The following is a 14195-nucleotide window of genomic DNA, read 5'->3' on the forward strand; positions in this document are numbered from 1 at the left end:
AACATGGAGGATCAGGCGGTTAAGAACACATACTGTTGAAAGGGGCCATTACCAAGTCCATTGGGGAAAAACAAAGCAAAAATTCCTCAGCAGTTTTTATATACATCTCCTTTGTTGTGATATTAAGTTTCATGTTCTTGTTCTATAGGATGCAAGTTTTACTCTAAGGTCTGGCATTTACTACATAATATAACTGTATTAACCTTGTAATGTAGTCTATATTTTGAAGTGCTTTCAAGCATCGACATTTTACGTATTGTATTATTAGGACTTTCCTATTTTTATTTATTTTTCAAGTATAAATTGACATTTCTGTTGCTTTACTGTGTTACTGTGTATTCCTTTACAACTGAAAGTATTTCTCTAAATTTTAATATTTTATTTTTATGCTTGGTTTGTAAAGTTGAGCTGCTATTTGTATGAAAGGTCCTCTTTAAATAAAGTTTATTATTTTATTATTATTGTGTGTCATAGGTACACAATGTTCATTTCTAAGGTAATTTCTAAATTTTTGTTTTAAAGAAAAATGCACTTATTTTTGAGATGCAAAGTCCTTTAAGCGTTTTGGGGTCTTAGAATGGTTTTCACAGCATAACATAGGCAACAGTGAAGAATATAATTCAAATGTCAAACTGCAATTCTACTCGCATTGTGAGTAAATTTAATTAATGTTTTAAGTGTATGGTGCCCAACCAGTCCATTGTATCCAGATTTTCTGTATGTGTTGAGAGTTAGTTTCCTAGCAACTCTGCAAACAGTGCCAGCAGAGGACTGAGAGGATTACTGAGTGCTGTGTGGACCTCGGTAGAGTTGAGAGAGGCCTGCGTTACTGAAAAGATCAACGGTAAGGTCCTTTTAATGTACCAGTTGTAAGTTGGTACCTTTAACTGTACAAATTGGAATGATTTCAAGAAGCAGAGTTTAGTTTTAAAGTTTTCCATACATTGGTACATTTGTTACAAGTGTTTACATTAATTCTTTCTGCATGAGTTGTTGGCATTACATTACAAAAAAGCAAATAAATATGCCCAGTTTTAAGGAAGAATTTTACTTATTTTGCATTCCGTGGTCTAAAATGTTTTAAGTATTTATTTCTATCTGATGTTGGAGACAAATTCTTTTTGGGGAATTTTTTAGAACTTTGTTTCATACTCCTTTTGGGAATTGAACAAACATTTGCATTTCTTTAGGGCCTGTGCTTTGCTGTGATTTGGGGAAAAAAAAATAAATGGCAGCAGAAGAAAGTAATGACTCCAAAATGGATAAAAAAACTGAGTAAGTACAGATTGACAGTAGTAGTAGTCACACATATAGTGTGCAGTTCATGAAAGGTTAAGATGGATCTAATGTACAGTCTGTTAAATTGAGCAGTATTATCTTGATTAAGAAGTTATTCTCCTAGGTGTCCCCATTACTGGAATAAAAGTACCACTATAGACCTGACAACTGAAGGCAACAAGTGATTCAAAATAATCTTTTCCATACAGATACTGATTACGAGAAAAAATAGACAAGATATGTAGACAATAGAACTAATTCCTAAAATTATTTCACATCACAAAAATTCTCTTTTAAAACATAAAAGGAGTGTATGTAGTCTTAGCACAACAGTTTTTTAAGCAGCTTTACGATTATGGTCTGTGGTAAAAGGAAACGTTAAATTACCATTGTCAATTTAAAGTCTTAAAGAAAAGGCCATTCCGTTAAATTCCACAGCACTGATAGGAGATAAAAATAAAGTTCTGCATTTAATATAGAAAGTTAATCAAAATGATTTATTGTCCCCTGTCTTCCTTTACCTATTTTGACAACACCAGCAAAAAGAAAAGTAAAAGCAAAAACTTTGATGGAATCAGTCCATATTTTTAAAAGTGAATAAAACTATTAATTGAATGCAACTGTATCTGTCATTATTTCCATGTGCTGATTGAGAGACCAGTTGTTTCTTTATTCAGTGCCATGGTAACAGAGCAAAGGAATCATCATTACCCACAATCCAGTGAGAAGAAATGACTGGTTCAGCCTCATTCATGCTGCTAAATATTGTCTTCCAGGGCCATGGAGTTGTCAGTAAGGCAACGAATGGGGACACTGGGGGATCCTGTGTCTGGCACTTTTAACCGTAAGGTTGCTCTTGGGAACATGAAAAAAGCAGAAGAAGTGTCTTTTAACAATCCTCTGAGACTGACTGGGGCTTCGAAAGGACCAGCCAAAGGCAGTCCACGCTTTGGGATGCTGAGTCACCATTCCTTCTTTTCCAGACACAACCCACATCCCAACAGAGTAACACACATTCAAGGTGAGCCAAAGAAATACAGCACGGTGAGAATGACACCTCATCCATGGCCCTTTTTAAAGGGATTTTGGGGTTGTCTCTTTCCTTTCAGCATAGCTATAGCTTAAAATCTGAATCAAATAAGAATTAAATGAAAATTAACTTGAGTCATTCTTGTCTTTATGTGCAGATAAAAGAAGAAGAAATCCACCACAGATGTACAGAATTCCTCTTGATGCAAATCTTTTAATGACTGCTTAAAATATTTATACACTCACCAGCTTGTGTGTGAGAAAAGTATAAATATCTTCAGCTCATCTTTCTTTTGGCCTTATACAAAACTGACATTGATTTGAGTGTTGTTTGAAAGTTACAAGGGGGGAAAAGAGCCTTATCAGTTTAAATAAGCTTCTTCCTCTCTCAAGGCTTAATCTCTTGTCCAGACTTGTTACCACTGGAGCTTCAAAGGGCTTTGCTCTTGCTGAGCACATAACTGTAAGTGTTAATAGAATGAGATACTGTAGTGCTTTTGATACGATTACCTCTGCAGGTCATTTCACAAAGTATTTAAATAACATTTATTTGCCTCCTCCATTTGGCCCATCTAGCCTGTTTGGTAGTTAGTAGTTAGTTGATCCCAGGATCTCATGCAGTGAAAGAAACCAGAGTAATGGCTTCAACCTCATGGTTTGGTAGCTTGTTCCATACTCCCATAACACTACAGCACCTCTGTGTTTTTGTGTTCATCTAGCACATTCATTGGTTAAGATAGCTTCACTGCTCTGACCACTCGACATCCTGTTCCATACAAGGAAGATGGTGAATAGCTTTACTGACCCAAGTATTTCAAATCCTCCAAGTCAGTCGAGTGGATTTACTTGTCATGAACAGTGAAACCAGAGGTTTATACAAATTAACTGCTGTATATGAAAGAGCATTTAAAACCAAGAACAGAAGGCACTTTTTTTTTACCCAAGGAGTTGTGTGAGTCTGGAACAAGCTATCTTTCAAGAAACAGCTGGATGCAATCATGGGATCAGTTAGCTAGTATCTCCAAATGGGCTAGAAGAAGTGCCGGATTTCCCATTAGGCACTATAGGCACAGTACCTAGGGCCTACGAAGAAAGGAAACACTAGTGACTAGTGACTAACGAAAAACGAGCTGAAACAACATGCTTGCGATCGACTGTAGGTGTTCCAAATCAATAATCATACACTATCTAGCGGCTCTTCTAGAAATTAGAAGTAACGAAGTGATGGTCGCTCAACTTGCTCCATCAATCACGTGGTTTAGCATTAGAATAGTTTAAACTGCATCATGTCAAGCAATGTAATTCAATTGGCATTTACCCCTCTTTTTGCACATTTCAGAGTGTAAGTGCCTAGGGCCTAGGAACATCAAAATCTGAGCCTGGCTAGAAGGGCCAAGTAACCTGGTTTCGTTTGTAACTTTTCTTTTGTTCTGCATGGCTCTAGTTATTTCAGACTCCTGCTGCCATTTTATACCTTTGAAATTGGACTCAGTGCTTCACTCTAAAAACAAAGCCAAAATTGTGCAAAGCCAAGTCATCTGCATGAGTCATTAATTGTAGATAATTCTGCCAGAAATGAGTATAATAATTTGGTTTATAGCCACCAGCTCTGATGCTACCTAGTCAGTAAAACTTGGATGTGATTTCTAGTGGTTTGATTCCAGATGTTTAGTGGTGCGCAGTAGCCTAAGACTGGCTTTGTCTTTGGGTGATAAAGGAATAACACCTCTTTTATTCTGAGCAAGTATTCGAACAGGTAAAATAAAATAGTTCCTCATTCTTGTTACAATTTTAGATTTTGTTCTAGTTTTAAAATGAGTACCCATCTAAAGTGTTTTGGTTTTATCTTATCCAGTAAATATAAAGGGCTCTCCAAGTGCACATAAAGATTTCTTATTTCTTGGGAGCCAAACATAATGTGAATTCAGCCTGACTGACTTGCAAAAGCTGCTACAAAGGAGTGGCTGTCTTTTATGCTTCAGTGGTTCCAAATGAGTCACCAGAATAATACAGTTAATCTGTGCAATTAAAATCACAAAACAATATTCCAGTCGGTGCTGAAATGTTAAGAGTTCTACACATTTTTATTTTTAAAAAGAATGTGCTTGCTTCTGAAATCTGTTTGACAATGTGGTTCCTGCAATGTGCATTAACCAGTAATGAAGTGGTGTCATTCAGCTGAGGTGACAAACGGGAACCTTCTTTAGGACAGCACTCCATTACTGCTTGTGTGAACTTTGCAGAGTGGAGGTAACAAAGTCCACAAATAAAGTAGAATGATTCCAGCGTAGTGTCTTCCTGTCTGTTATTATTTTCCACAGTTTTCAGATGGCCTTGAGGTTTTATGAAAGTGACACTAATTGATCTATTGATTGACAGCAGGACTGGTCACATAATCTGGAAATGATCTATTTGCTATTTTATATTCACACTTGTTTAAAATAAATAGCCAATACTGTCTTCATTCAGGAGTCGGTGCCCATAGGTGATTTAGTATCTCATCACAGTTTTAGTGGTTTGCTTGCTATTCCTGACAAAATGAAAATGATATAGAGTCTGAAGTAAAGTCCAATGTGGGCTCCTCCTTCCCAGGTAAGACTGAGACTGAGTTTATGGGTTCAAGCCTGGGCTGTATCACTAGCTAACCGGGATTCCCCAGACAAATGGTACATACAGTACAGTAAGTGACCAAGTACTTGGTCAGGGTAAGTTAGGAGTTCATTGTCCAAGGTTCTTCCAGCTTTCATCAAAGCTGTGACTTGCTACCAGCTTATCCAGTTCAAGCTTCTTACCAGGTTCTGTGCTACTCGACTTAGAGTTCAGATGACGTTATCAGCAAATACTACCTGTCAACTTTGTATCTCCAGTGTAATGGACGTTTCTATGTTTTGGGAGTGTTCCCAAATTAATGGGTTTTGGAAATACATTGAGTCTGTGCTGGGTTATACATTTGGTGCTGTTCTCGCCCTGTTCCCAGAGGTCCTGTTACATTCTGTATCTGTTAACACTAGCAATGCTTGAGAGTTTCTCAGCAGACTGGAGTGAAGAAGACTATTCTGAGCAGTTTGATAGACTGCTGCTTTTTTCTTGTGTGTGGATAGGTTATTTATGTGGTGTTTTGTCTCCAGTAAGGTTTGTGAATCAGCTGCACTCTTTTTTGGTTGTTTGGGATGCTGCCGTTGATAAAGGAGCTCAGATGTGAGGTTGTTCTTTGTTTTTTTTTCTTTCCTTCTCTTGTGTTTTTTGGCTAAGCAACTGTAATTGTGTGTATGTGGTTTGTTTTGCTCTGTAATTGCTTGTTTCTTCTCCTATAGCACTAAGTTTAAAATAAGTTGTTAAAAAAGCTACAACTTGCGGGGTGCCTTCAGACTTAAAGTGATATCACTGCTTTTTAATTATTTTCTATTTCTCCTTGAAGGTATGCCAACAGTCTTTTATCCTCTGTGGGAAGGAACCCAAGTTTTAACACAAATAAAAAATCTAAATTGAGTGCTACATCAGAAAAAATGGAAATTCCAGATTTTTCTGACAGATTAATTTTGGAATATCCAACCCAGGGTGTATCCTGCCTTGCAGCCATTGCTTGCTGGGATAGGCACTGGCTCCCCTGCGACTCTGAAGTTGTTCAGACAGTTAGAAAACAGGATGGATGGATATATTGGAACAATCTGGTTTAGGGAAAATTTGGCAGTGTACTGGGATTCTTCAACTACTGCAACGATTAAAAATATTTTGGAAATTTAGTTTCAGCAGTCTGATTACGGTTCTGCTTTTTTTCTTTCAACAAATGACCTGTCCTAAATAGAAGCCTTACAGGTTCCCACAATACCCTCAGTATTTTCTAACATGGTATCGGCTTGATTTCCTTTGTATGCAAGAAAGGATTTTCAGTTGATTTTTGACCTGGCATGAATAAATAATTGAAACAGTACATTTAGGTCCCATCACAGAATACAGATTAACACAGAATATAATTTATTGGATATAATACCACACATCACTTCCCTTACCACAACCTGCAGTGGAGGTAATCCTGATTAAAATGAGACGGGACTGAAATGCAAGTCTTGAGGTTGGACTGCTTTTGGAACACATACCACTTCCTGTTTGCCTATAAATCCTGGTTTTATTGACCTTCTTCTCATATTGTTCTCTTCTGAAATATCACTCACAAGATTAATGTCTTATAAACCTGTTTGGATGCAGTGTATTGGTGGTGTTAAAAGTAATGTCTGTAGATAGGAACCAACAGAGCTGATGGGTGGGAGGATGGATGCGAATATTTTGTATGATTTGAGAAGAATATTACCTGTAATTTTAAGTGCCAGCAATTATCACTTAGCCTAGTCATGCTGGACATAGAAATGGGTCCTTTTTTATCAGCCACAATAACTGAGCATACAGTCCTGAAAACTCTCCTTACTCTTCGGTTTACAGAAATGTCACCTCAGACCTTTTAATGAGGCTAGCTGTGATATTTTCTAATTTCATCTCAGAAAATAACACATTCACAACTTTGGGCACATACAGTGCTCCGCCCCCCCCTCCCCCCATGCCTTGTCCCCCTCCTTCATGCGCCCCCATTTCCAATTATTGAAGTCCCCCTCAGATCCCAGCAGGCGTTCTCATGAATATGCTCTCTTTCCTATCTTCTATGCCGAAGATCTTCCTCCAGACACAGTTAAACTCAAATGTGCTCTGCTAGCTCTGAAGTAGAAAGAATTATTTGCTCAGGGGGAGGGTCATAAATATATAACGCATTCTGCTGAAAACTTTGAATCAAATCCCAAGAAGGGCTATTGGTCATTTCTTTGTTCTTTAGCGGCCAAAACAATTGATATTAGGGAGTTTAAACATTCTCAAGGTTTGTACAGTGTAAAGGAAAGAATTTTCATTAACAACTCCTATTGTTTACTGTTGTATGCCATAAGAAAAGCATAAGGAAAGTGTAGTCATTGCAAAGCACAGAGAGATGTACAGTAGAATGACCATGACAAAGTAAATGTGCAATAAAACCTAGAGGGAACTGTGAATAGGGAATACATTGAAACTTTTTTTTTTAAGGAACTTTCCTTTGCTCAGTATTGAGCTATGTGAATGTTGGCTTTCTTTCACTTCTCCTACCAAATACCTTTAATGCACCTGTTTTTTTTCTGAAGGTCTAAATGGGAGACCCGTGTGCACAGTAAACGACGACTGGTATGCTTCAACACCATTATCTCCTCACCCCCTCATTACAAGCCAGCTTCCTATGACCGTGTTGGGGGCCCCTGGAATCAAAATACCCTTTGGGGATCTTTATGGAAATAACGATCTGTATGGAAATAACACCCAGAAGCAAGGAACAGGTATGGTGTGTCTTCAGAGGTTCAACACCTCTGCCTTTTGAGCAGCTAATACCTGTAGCAGGTTTATGAATGGGATACACTGGGAAAGTAGAGTGGCGCAGGGCTGAAATAACACAAATTATTTATTTCCGTCTGCATGATGTTGTCATTTGCATTAACATATAGTTAAGGCTCATTAACCATAGCCCCTCAGTTATCTACAGACAGGGAAGCCATCTAGTGGTCATTTGTTCAAGTTCACCTTCCTGTATTCATATACAGTAGTAGGTTATGGTATAAAGGATGAAAGAACGTGTAAAATGTCTCGTTCTGAAATACTGGTAAACAGTAGCATCCAGAGCAGAATCGGCGCGTGTGCCAGGTGAGCAATGGTGAGAAACACTGAACTGCAAATGAAATGTGCTTCTGACCACAGGTCTGATCTCCGAAGCCTGGAGGGAGGAACTTAAAGATCTCGCAGCCCAACTCTCTCTTGCAGCTTCACCTGGGACGGATGGCAAAAAAGTATGTGTTTATGTATGTGTGTGTTATGTATGTGTTTTACCAAGAGATTTGGAAGATACTGTATAAATCTTTATCTGTATGACAAGCAAGCCAAGAATAGCAATAAAAGTCTTTGCTTACTGGAAAAAACAATTTATCATTTCTAAGTGAGTGCTGAACAAAACTCTGGACACTCTGTAGGTCAGCACAGTGAAGAATTTATGTAGAGTTTTCTCTTACCAAGAGCTAATTTACTCATACAGTATGTTGACTTCATTTTTATAGCTGACAATTAATGTGTGAAACAGCAGTGAGTAACACTGTCATATTGTATCGAAACAATTCATTTGTCATGCTTAATTGAGATGTCAAGCCTTGTCTTTGGGGTAATGGCCCTAGGGATTTACAGAGAGCAACAATATTTAAATACATCAAAAGGCTGTTATTTAAAAAATGATTCTTCAAGGACAGACTCTTTAATGCCTGTACATCAAAGAGTTAACCATTGGAACAGTATTAGTTCTTTCTAGTTAACCCAGTAAAATTCTGTTTTGCTGTGCTGTCAGTGGCATGTACTGTACAGTATAATAACCTGAGAATTTTGCTTCTTCTCAAATTTGAAATTTGAGGGCTGAAGCTATGTCCAGAGGTGTGTCAGTTCTGCCATTCAAAAGATAAAATCTTTCACTTACAATAACAATAAAATAACTCTTAAACGAACCTAAAGTAGGAATTGAATTCAATTACAGTTTTTACTTCAAATGCAAAGTTTAGCTACTATTTCTGTGGAACAAGAAGAGATTAATTAGTTTTGGCTATAAAATCTTTTTTGTGCACTTTGCACACAGTCAACCCTATCTTTCTTTTTACATTTGAGTGTGGAATTAATCTCAATGTGTTCCAACTAATATGCTGATACAGCTCCTTACTCAGACTGCTATAGATTAAACTAATTAGACTTCTGCTCCTATCATATGATATGCAGCTAATGAAATGACACAGTAAGCTCTGCAAATAAAACACATTATACTTATTAATCTAATTATCTGATATGTTTGAATTATTTTTCTGTGTTTATATAGGAGGTCTAAAAAGTCATTACCAAAATAAAAAAATAACATAAACTAAATGTAAAGTTCATTTCAGGTTGTTTGTGAACACTGTAATTGTAGTTGTAGTTATAGCAGACTCTAAGTGTTGTGTTTTGTGTCAGCAGGCAGAGGAAGGCCCAGTTCGCAGAGCTACACAATATTCTGCACAGACTGGTCGCATAATCCCTGCCTCCTCGCTGCCCCCCAGCCGGCGTTCAACCCCAGCCTCCAGGAGACACTCCAGGGCCAGAGGCCAAGTGCCCTCACCAGCGTTCCATGACCAGGAACTGATGGTAACACCACACAGCTCTGACTGTAGTAATGGCAACTGTTTGTTCCTTCTGGTGCTCACAGACTCGTGATGTATTCAGACGTGCCTGCCCTCTGACGCAGTTCCAGTGATATGCCTACAGTGCAGTAAGAGATGATTGGCACATTGCCTGATGGCCTGGGTGTGTTGGTGCTGCAGTAGCAACCTTGATCTCAGTGACAGCAATGCCAGGTGGATCCATCCACACTGCACTTATCTCCTGAACCTCAGCACTCAGAATCTGTCACGTCTTAAATATCTCGATCCTTCTGTTTTTTTGTTATTGCAGTTTAGAACAAAATAACAGTCCACCATCCACCACTTAAGTGCTGCCCCCACCTGGGTGACATATGGCCATTATACACCAGCACAAAGACCGTAGTCTGTACAAATGCAGACTGATGACTTTGGCAGGAAGCACATTTATTACTGAGAACAGGAGGCATTTCTTTACCCAATGGGTTGTGTGAGTCTGGAACAAGCTTGTCCAGCCATGATGTTGAAGACCATACCCTGGCTTCTTTCAAGAAGAGCCTGGATGAGGTCCTTGGATTAGCTACTAGTATCCAAACAGTCTAGAGGAGCTGAATGTTCCCCTCTCATTGCACTTACATTAAAAAAACTAGAATCCAGGGATAAGGTTTTATATAGATCAGATATGTTGCAAACCCAAACACCATTGCTGGGTTTTTAGTAAAAGTACATTAACATTTATTCATTTTACAGATTTTATCCCAAGTGACTGTTCAATCACATCTGGTCAAGGTGCAACTTGATTTTTATTTCAGTGTTAGGTTCTAAAATTGCACTGATGGCTTGCACATGTTTTAGTCGCTGAAATTATCCTCAGTCGAACATTTTGTTTTGCAACAGTGGTGTGCAATGCTATACAGCTGCCAAAATCCATTCTCGCTGCAGGAGGTTGTAAGTATTGGCAGGTCAGATATGGATTGACTAACTCTGATTCTGATATGTGTCACTCTGACCCGTCCTCAATCCCTTTGACCCTGACCAGGTTCTGGAGCTTCTGTGTCAGATTCTGCAAACAGACTCCCTGTCACAGGTCCAGCAGTGGCTACTGTTAGCGGGCCAGAGAGGTAAGAGGCATAATCCCCTGATAGAGCTGATGCTTCAAGAATGGTTTTGTTAATTTTGGAAGAGATTCCCTTCTGTCACAGGTGTGCATTTTAAAAAATGCAATTCTACAATTACAGTAATCTGTTTTTTGGAACTACAAGCTTTCTTACATTCATCATAGTACTTTCCAATCCTTAACCCTTCTGCTATCCTGAAAATAAAGTATAGATAGTGTTTTTATAAATTAATTCCATTCACTACACCACCAGGAAAATCGTCAATCATTTCTTTCATACCTAAAACAGCCTCTTTTGAATTTGAGAGATCGGATCAGCAACATCTATTTAGTGAACTTCAATTAGTCTATAAAATTAGCCAGTTCCTGCACTGCTCCTGGAGAGCCACAACCCAGCAGGTTTTATAAGTAACCATTAAAGTGTCAACTCTGAAGACTTGGAACAGTTGTGAAAGATTGCAGGTCATTTAGTTGATTTAAGTAATTCAGAAATCATTTGGAACAGAAACTGACAGCCTTGAGGGACAAGTTATTTTAATTGTGTTAATTATAAGTGCTCCTAACCTTCAGAATCCAATGATCTGTGGTGATATTGGAGATTTTTCTGGATGGTATCTTTCCAGGACCACGGTTGGAGACAACTGGTATAAATGAACCAAAACTCCACAAAGAGCAGAGGTTCTCAGTACTGGTCCAAAGGGACCTCTGTCTGCTGGTTTCCATTCCAGCTGGGCCATCAGTCACCAGAGCTATTTGGTGTTGGATCTGTTTGCTTGTTTAGACTTTTTTTCTTTGCTTCTGTACTGATTTTAAAATAGCCCCGCTAAATTGCATTTCCATCAGCTTCACTGTACAGACCTTTGTACACTCTTTCTTCATCTTGCTAATTGAGACTTTCTTTCCTTATTTCTGACTAAAAGCTCTTAACAGGTGGCCAGTAATCAACAGGCAAAGGTGGGAATGACAGTATCAGACATACCCACATTACTTCAGCTTTTGTCAAATTGGTCACAATTCAGCTGCCACACCTGAGTACTGATGACAAATTCCATTCAATACTGTAAGAGCTGAAAACATGTTTTAAAATAGCTCTGAAATAGGCAATTTGTTTTAAATTTTCTGCTATTAAGAACTTGGTTGGAAAGAAAAAAACACGGGGACACAGGTTTCCCCAAGACCAGGAGCGGAAGCTGCTGAAGAAGTATTGTAATTTCACAGACGGCCGCACCTCTTACACCCTGAACCTCAGGTTCAGCCTCCACTTTTTGCTTACAATCTCTGACACTATTGAGATTCATGGCTTCTGTAACTCGTGTTTTCAGCCCCTTCTTATTTAGCAAACCAGGGTGTGGATGCTTAAGAGAAATGGTGAAGAAGCTACAGTACATATTCCTTCGTACATCACTTACTCTCTCACACCTAGACTCACACCAGTCTCTTCAGTTTAAATAATCTGTCAAGAAAGATATGTTCCTCTATATTTTCATATTGCCAGGCCGAGCCATTGCCATATCTATTTATATTAAATGGCTCTGTTTTTCTTTTCTTATAAGAAAACCTTAGCCTTTATTTGACTGTTACAGCAAGAGGTATATAACAGTTTTGATATATTATTATTCTTATTAGAACAAATTGCTGTTAATTGAAGGTTTTTGCCATTAAACTACATGAAATGTGCAGTACTGAAAGGATGTGCAGTACAGACACGGTACAGGCATTTTGTGAAAAACATTAAGGCATCTTAGACTTAAGTTTCACTAATGTAGTCATTGAAAGGTAACAAATACTATATCGTTAAACCAAAGGCTACTCTGGTGCAATTGATATTTTAAATCTAAAGCCAGAAATGTTTTTGGCATGTTTAGTGTTATAAAACGCATAACCACATAACGTGAACTGCCATTAAATATCACAGTTTTCAAAAGGCATGTTTGGCACCGTTTATACAATTAGCACAAAGGCTGAGTTTAAGAGTAACTGAACTTTCCTCCTTGGGTCGTCTCGGAAGAGAAAGACCTGGTGATGCAGATGATCCAGCAGGCAGTAGACGTCAGCAGCCTTGACAGCCGACACACAAGTGGAAGCCGGGGAGAGCGATTCCACACTCAGGGGTCTCCGCTGATGAGAAGGTCTTTCACCGGACGCAGGTTAAACAAACGCGGCCCCACTCATTGAGTCTCAGAGCACGAGGAGTCGGCTCACAGGACACCAGCGCACTGGCACACAAAGCATGGCTCTGGCAATGCCGGTCCTTTTGTCAGTGTGCGTTTGTGACCAACTCTAGATCACATCAAAGTCGTGCAAAATGACACATCCTTGACGAGCAGCCCTTGACCAATTCAGCACATGGCTTGCAGTGTTGGACTAGCATGTATTCAGCATGTAGGTTTAAGGATTTTATTCATGTTGACTTGAACTGTTGTATCTTACCCACAAACCTAGATTAGCTGTGATTCTATCTCTCAGGTTTTAGCCTCAGATGCATGAGTTTTAATTACATACTGTAGTGTCCTTACCGGTAATACTGCACTGCATATAGCTAGTAATGTGGCATGAAGCCATTATCAGCAAATTGATTCAGTCATTGTGTTTCTGCTTAGATCCAACCAAGGGCAGAATCAAGAATCAATCAAAGAAGACGAGAGGCCAGGTAATACAATAATCTATATGTATGCTGACAAATCTAAAAATGTATTTCAGTTTTCTCGCACAGTGAATGTTTTTGAAAATCACTTAGCTCTTAAAGTAATCTAGTTTTTTTTATTAATGTTTTGTAGACCGTATTGGAACTGCAGAGGTCCTTCAGATTCACACAGACAAGGCTGACGTTTCGTAAAAGTGAAATTACTGCAGATCATAACAAAACTTTGGTTTTATTTAGATACGCAAAATGTTGCTCCTTCAGATTGTCTGTTGTGTTAACATTATTAGAAACTGTCATGTTAGTTCCTGATTGTGATTTGTAAGACAAAGAAAATTTGTAAGACGCAAGAAAAATTCATATACCCATGTTGTAAAACTGTATATCAAAGACATTGATATAAAATGTCTAAAAAGAAGCAATAAACTGTCCTTAACTGAGCCTGATGTACATCTGTGTGCTAATTTATGCTTCATTGCTTAAGAAAGTGATGAGTGATCGTGATTCTTGGTTTTAACTGGAAATTTAGATACCTGTACATTTGAATTGCATTGATTAGATGAGAAGCTGGTGTCCCAATGTGAACCTCAAAGACACCTGTCTCTTCTAGGTTTTGTTCGGTCTTCCATTTTCTAAGCGCTTTATCATATTCAGGGGGACCCTGAGCCTGTTTCGGCAAGCAAAGGGAGCAAGGCAGCATACACTCTAGACGGGACACCAGTCCATCGCGGGGCAGACAGACACAGACATTCACTCACACCAGGGCCAATGTTCCCAGGAGCCAGTTAACCCATCAGTACAGTATGTGTTTGGACTGTGGGAGGAAAACAGCACCTGGAGGAAACCCCCACAAATGCAGGTAGAACATACAGTCCAAACTCCACATGGAGGGCTCCCCAGGTCCAGAATTGAATGCAGGGCT

The 14195-nt window shown here is 38.8% G+C and overlaps 1 protein-coding gene across 3 annotated transcripts; it reads left to right on the plus strand.

The window, feature by feature from the left end:
* The first annotated feature begins 721 nt into the window (after nt 1-721).
* On the plus strand, nt 722-13713 carry tbata (thymus, brain and testes associated). Of its 3 annotated transcripts, none has more exons than XM_088634631.1 (10): nt 722-844; nt 1191-1275; nt 2055-2299; nt 7467-7655; nt 8071-8165; nt 9355-9522; nt 10555-10636; nt 12641-12779; nt 13233-13282; nt 13410-13713. In XM_088634631.1, exons 2-10 carry the CDS (start codon nt 1229-1231, stop codon nt 13466-13468), a joined length of 1074 nt encoding a protein of 357 aa, XP_088490757.1. In that variant the 5' UTR covers nt 722-844; nt 1191-1228; the 3' UTR covers nt 13469-13713. The 3 variants fall into 3 exon arrangements, with proteins under 3 accessions (XP_088490757.1, XP_088490759.1, XP_088490758.1); XM_088634633.1 differs by having other exon boundaries at nt 12641-12761; XM_088634632.1 differs by having other exon boundaries at nt 8071-8159; nt 9352-9522.
* Nucleotides 13714-14195: the final 482 nt, after the last annotated feature.

This window comes from Lepisosteus platostomus, chromosome 6, assembly GCF_059453375.1.
Source record: "Lepisosteus platostomus isolate fLepPlt1 chromosome 6, fLepPlt1.hap1, whole genome shotgun sequence".
Lineage (NCBI taxonomy): Eukaryota > Metazoa > Chordata > Actinopteri > Semionotiformes > Lepisosteidae > Lepisosteus > Lepisosteus platostomus.

Coding starts and splice junctions, on each gene's coding strand:
- tbata (XM_088634631.1), top strand. CDS start 1,229: ATGGCAGCAGAAGAAAGTAATGACTCCAAAATGGATAAAAAAACTGA. Junction 7,656..8,070: donor CACCCAGAAGCAAGGAACAG/GTATGGTGTGTC, acceptor TTCTGACCACAG/GTCTGATCTCCGAAGCCTGG. Junction 12,780..13,232: donor AGGTCTTTCACCGGACGCAG/GTTAAACAAACG, acceptor GTTTCTGCTTAG/ATCCAACCAAGGGCAGAATC.